This window comes from Filicampus tigris, chromosome 3 (genome assembly GCF_054856515.1).
Source record: "Filicampus tigris isolate MCC_2025a chromosome 3, RoL_Ftig_1.0, whole genome shotgun sequence".
NCBI lineage: Eukaryota > Metazoa > Chordata > Actinopteri > Syngnathiformes > Syngnathidae > Filicampus > Filicampus tigris.
In genome coordinates, this window is record NC_141219.1 from 129,186 (window position 1) to 134,775 (window position 5,590).

The 5,590-nt window shown below is 57.5% G+C and overlaps 1 protein-coding gene across 2 annotated transcripts; it reads left to right on the plus strand.

Moving 5' to 3' along the window:
• foxb1b (forkhead box B1b) lies at positions 1-5,590 on the plus strand. 2 transcript variants are annotated; one of them, XM_086025836.1, is made up of 2 exons: positions 1-327; positions 3,276-5,590. In XM_086025836.1, exon 2 carries the CDS (start codon positions 4,375-4,377, stop codon positions 5,125-5,127), a length of 753 nt encoding a protein of 250 aa, XP_085881962.1. In that variant the 5' UTR covers positions 1-327; positions 3,276-4,374; the 3' UTR covers positions 5,128-5,590. The 2 variants fall into 2 exon arrangements, with proteins under 2 accessions (XP_085881962.1, XP_085881963.1); XM_086025837.1 differs by lacking the exon at positions 1-327 and adding an exon at positions 894-1,061.

Below are 5,590 nucleotides of genomic sequence, written 5' to 3' on the forward strand. Positions count from 1 at the left end.
CGCAGCGCAACGCGTCGATCACGTGATGCAATGCGGCCGAGGTCACCCAGAATGCACTGCCCGCGCCCATTTTGGACGCTACCGCTTCATTTGTTCCTGTTGGGCGAAGGAATAAGGAGGTTTGCCGTGCCTGCTACTTGTCTTGTTGTTGGCTGTCCAACTCGAGGGGGGAAAAGTGAAAAGGGCTTCCACAGGTGATCACAAATCAGGGATTTGAGGCCCGGAAGAAAAAGTCAAAGATGAAGACGACTGTGGTTGGCTGCAATAACCGGCGCCAACCTAACGAACTCTGACTCTGTTTGAACTGCTCGGATCACTTTGTCACAGGTAACTATTCTCTGCTGAAATTCGATCGCTCGTTGTTCGATCATTCAACAGTAGTTCTGTATTTTTGTCTCATTAGTTGGGCTACCCTGAACAAAAAAAAACCAAAAACGGTGACTGTGCTGGTGTTGGTCTTGCTACTTGCCCCGCTAGTAGCCGATGCGACCAGCGCCAAAACAAAACGCAACCGTGTCAGTCTATGCTGGGTTTTTTTTTTAAGATGGGACGCGTTTCCCGTTTGAAAAAGATCTCATCAGAAAGGTGATTTGGTGTCGAGCATGCATGGTGTGCGTGTTGGCGTTGGTCTTGCTTAGTTGCCCCGCTAGTAGCTGATGAGACCAGCGCCAAAACAAAAGCGTGCCCGTTGGAGCCGATATTTGTGTTTGGCTTTCAACTCGTGAGCCATTGTGCCTCCTACTGGCCAAATGGTGTTGAAGCAGCACGCGTTCGAGCGTGCGCGCAGCCTGGACGCAGCCTGGTGAACTCCCGCAGTGGATTGGAACAGGTGCGCTCGTTAGGAGGAAAGTTTGACTTTGTCACCCGCGCCTGCAGGCTACCTTTGTTTTTCTTTGTTTGTTTTGAATTATGACAGCAGCCGGTGTAGACTAGTAGACAACCCTGTGCGCGCGCACGCACAACCTGCACAACAACACGATTCACAGTTACATGCACACAAACGGAAACTCAGCAAAGGCACCTCGGGAAGAAAGGGCCGCGGAGACTCGAGTCATCTAAAAGTAAGACGAAACATCGTTTATGTCTGTGGGAGCGGGTGGGGCGATACTGTCCCTCCAAATGAATGTGGCTCTTGTTGGCCTTCACTGTTAGCAAGGACCTTAAAGCGGAAGTCAACCCAAACCTATTTTATTTCCAGAATATGTTCTACGCAAGCCCAGCAGTCTAAACACGGCAGGCGTTCTGATGAATATTGCCTTTGCGGAATATGAGAAATCCACCCGTTTTGAGCTAGCTCAGCGGGCGGCCGTTTTGTCACTTCTGTCCACGGGAGATGACATCCGAGTCGTAACGACCGATCGTGGCCAATCGAACAAGTGAGCCGCGATTGGTCGTTATCTGAGCCCTGAGCAATTTCAATGTCATCTTCAGTCGACAGAAGTAACAAAAGGGATGCCTCAGATGGCTAAAGGTTTTGGCTGCTTAACTCATATTGCACAAGCACAATCTTCATCAGAATTCTTGGGAAAAAAATCCAAGAAATAATGTGTTGCCGTCCCTTTAAGGCGGCCACGACGATGCCGGACACCGCGGTCTGTGCTGTTTTCACCTGGGTAGGCCCATTTCAAAATGATGAAACCAGGAACGGGCTTTCGCGCCGATCGGATTCGCACGGATCTTATTTCTTAGGTAGCACTTTTGCTCTCACAACTTTGCGGTGGCCATCGTGGAGATTGTAAACACGCATCGCGGAGCCGGCCGGACACAAACGTGTCACATGCCTCCGGACTTTTAGCATTCTGGAAGTCCTTCGATTGAGGGAATGGGCTGGGGTGGAAAATGAGGTGGAGTGGACAAGATGGATGCGCGTCACGACGGGCAGCGCTTGCTGCTCGCTGACTCGGGGCCGCCGTTAGCCAGTCGGCCGTGCGCAAATGAGAGCGTTGCTTCCGCTCGAGGTCGTTATGCTAATTAGCCGCCCTTCATTAGCGTCCTGTTCATTTATTCCCATTTGGCAAAGTGGTCGGGCAATGACGGCGACTAACTGGCAGAAGAAAAATAGAAAGTGCTTCTCTTAGGCCCGCTCCAGACAAAACGACATCCGGCCCGTACGAGCGGCCGTACGAGCGGCCGTACGAGCGGTTAGCGCCAAGAAAATTAGGACCAACCCGCAGGGCTTGACCTTGGCGCCCGTCAAGTGCGGGAGAATTTCATCGGTGGCGGCCAACTCCGTTGGCTGGCCGTGCCAGTCAGCGAAAGGAAGCGCTTCCGCCTTTTTGTCCCAGACGCGCCTCACTCGTAACATCCTCATAACGACGACAAAAATGTGTCTGCGGAGCAAGAGGGTTCCCGCCGACCAACGCTCTCACCTGCGGCCCCTTTTCATTGGCTGGGCTGACTTGGGCCAATCTGCGCCAGTGTCTTCTCTTCTTGGCTTTTGAGCGGCCACGGACCAACGCGTGAGATTTCTGAGGACGTGTTTTGAGCCGGAAGCCGGGGCCGAATCGGTCGCGCGAGCGCTTGCTCTGTGTTGAGTGCACCGCAAGCAGCAACAACCAAAACTCTTCTAGAGGTAGTGTGTACAACTTGTGTAGTCCACACTACGTCGTTGTACGTGGTGATTTTTCAGTGTTCATTCATGTCAAAGAACACGCGATTCATTTCAACAATATGGAAAAAACCCCCGCACATTGTTTTTTATGTCATCGTTGGTCTAGTAATTGGCCATAATGTTTCCGGGGTGGCGCCTCGCCGTACAGGAGGCGGGCGGCCGCGTCTCGCCGCCATCTTTCCCGCCACGGATAGTCGAAGGAGACGCGCTTTGCGGGCGGAGTTCCTCAGCATCATGACCACGGCCCGTGGAGCGAATGCAATGCACTTCCTGCATCCACTTGAGGCGGGCCGGAATTTGTTTGTGATGACATTTTTCTTGCACCTCTACTGAAGAAATCGAAAACTCCAAAGCGACATTATCGGGGTTCGCAAAAAGTAACCGTCAAGCTCAGACTGCAATTGGAAAAACTTTCTTGCCCTTCATGTTGGCAGTCACATCACGATCGCGGTCGTCGTCGGTCTCTGCCATCGTCTGCTGTTGACGGCGCGCCGGCTGCAAATCCCGCGCAAACAAACATCTCGGTGGCCTTCGCGCGCCCAAAGCTTTCCCGGGGATTAACGCACCCGCGTCGGTCGGAATGAAGATGCCGCTCGCCCGCGCTAACTTCCCATTTCGTTCGAGTCACGATTCATTGCTAATGACAAAACTTTTTCATCGGCAGACAAACTTTTCTCCACCCGAGTCAGCCTTTCCCCGGATGATCGTGTGTAAAGGGGATCCCCGGCGCGGCGGGATAAGCCTTCAGAGTCCTTCCTCGTCGGCCGGGAAGCAATCGCCGACCCGTTGGATGGTTCCCGTGGCAGATCCTGGTTGAGGGCGGGCCAGCAAGTCTGCCGCTGCGAGCGCGAGGAACAGCTGGCCCGAACAGTCGCGCGCAACTCTTCGGCTTAGCCCGAGCCCGAGCCGGAGGATTCGACCGGGTCGGGTCCTGAGGAAGAAGGACTTTCCCGGAAGCGCGGAACTGCGGCGGCGGGTCACGCCACCGCCGGGACCCTCGCCCTTTCCGTCGACATTGCACGCCAAATGTCATGGGCATCCCTTTCAGCCTGCCCGTTCTGCGAGGGGGGAGTTCCTCCATCGGGGCCTGTCTCTCCTTGCTCGGGCCGTCTTCTTGTTGTCCGGACGGGCTTTTGAGTTGGACCTTGCCCGGTTGCGGACCTTGGATCAGAGCAGGTCCGCCCGCCTTTGTCAACTGGCCCTCGTTAGTGACGAAGGGCTGAGTCGGGGTCAACCCTGACCCTCATCAACTTGACCTGAGCGTCGCAACTGAGATGGGCTCCGAGCGGCGCTTGGCCTGGCTCCTTCCACGTCTACGACCGCTGCTTTCGAGTCACGGACAAGCACGAGCGGGTGACAAAGTGCCACCGCCAAACAAGCAACTTTGGGTCAACGTGTGTGCGTGCGTGCGCGCGCACGCACGCGCGTGTGCACAAACGCACCGTGTAAGAGGGAGCCAAGTGTGACTAAAGGCACTTCTTTGGCGCGTTGACGACGTCGACGACGCGACGTCGTCATTCCCCCGCACCCACCCATCTGCCCCCTCCCTCCAGGACGGCGACAAAGAAAAAGCATCCAATGAGCCGGCTCCCCCGGCCGCCGCCCTCCCCGCCTCCCGCCGCCGTGACCCCGCCTCCCCAACTTGACAGCCCGCGCGCGCGTCAACCTGCCCGCACTCTTCACACCCGCCCGCCGCGAGCGGATTCCCTAGTCGGCAAGTCGGATTCCCTTCGCCCCCACCCCACGGCGACCGGCCGGCCGTCATGCCCCGTCCGTCGCGTAGCGCGTACGGCGCGCACAAGCCGCCGTACTCGTACATCAGCCTGACGGCCATGGCCATCCAGAGCAGCCCGGACAAGATGCTCCCCCTGAGCGCCATCTACCGCTTCATCTCCGAAAACTTCCCCTTCTACCGCCACAACACGCGGCGCTGGCAGAACTCTCTGCGCCACAACTTGTCCTTCAACGACTGCTTCGTCAAGATCCCGCGCGGGCCCGAGCGGCCGGGCAAGGGCGGCATGTGGGCCCTGCACCCCCTCTGCGGCGACATGTTCCGCAACGGGAGTTTCCTCAGACGCCGCAAGAGGTTCAAGGCCGTCCAGCCCCCGGCCCGGGGGCGCCCGCCGCACCCGCACGCCCGGCCGCCGCACCCGCACGCCCGGCCGCCGCACCCGCACGCCCGGCCGCCGCCCCCGCCCTTCAAGCACCCCTTTGCCATCGAGAGCCTCATGGGCGACGACACGCCCGTCCAGCGGTGGCGGCGGCGGCTACAGCAGGAGCGGGACTGGCCCTCCCATCGGGCGGCCGCGCCCGCCGTGCCGCTTCCGGTCCCGGTGGCGCTGCCGCTGGCGGCCGCGGACTTTCTCCTGCCGCCTTTGATGCCGCGTGCCCACGGCGTGCTCGGCGGCCACCCGCTTCCAACCGTGCCGGCGGCCGTCGGAGCCGCGCCCGCTCCGCTGCCCCCACTTGCGCGTTTCCTCGGGAGCGCGCCGCCCTTCCCCGTGGACGCCCGCTAAACGGCCGACGGACCCGACCGACCGACGGCCCGTTTCGCAGGTGACCTTTTGTGCTCTTTGGCAGCAAGAGCGAAACCGATTTGTCGCGCTTGACTGACGGCAAGAAAAAGGTCTTTTGACGCCCACTCTTTGTTTGTCCAAAGCTGGCACAAGTAACATTTTGTGCTCTTTCCTGGCAAAGGTGGAAAAAATGACTTTGACAGCTTTCCAATGTTGCGCTCGTCACTTGAATGTTGGTGCAAATGTTTCAAATGTCCCCAAAAGTTTGAGCCCGGCGGAAGCGGTCCTAATGATCGTTTGGCGTCCGGCGATCGATTGTTCCCCAAATTGCATGCAACCCCAACCAATGTTGTGCAGCTGTTTGTCACTTGGTTCATGTTGAAAAGAAGAATGTGTCTTTGATTGCCTTCAGCCATTCCCTCACCTCTTTTGTGTTTGAATAAAGCAATGGAAAGACGGCAAA

Bases quoted from the DNA above. Each gene is read 5' to 3' on its own strand.
- foxb1b (XM_086025836.1), top strand. From the start codon at position 4,375: ATGCCCCGTCCGTCGCGTAGCGCGTACGGCGCGCACAAGCCGCCGTAC.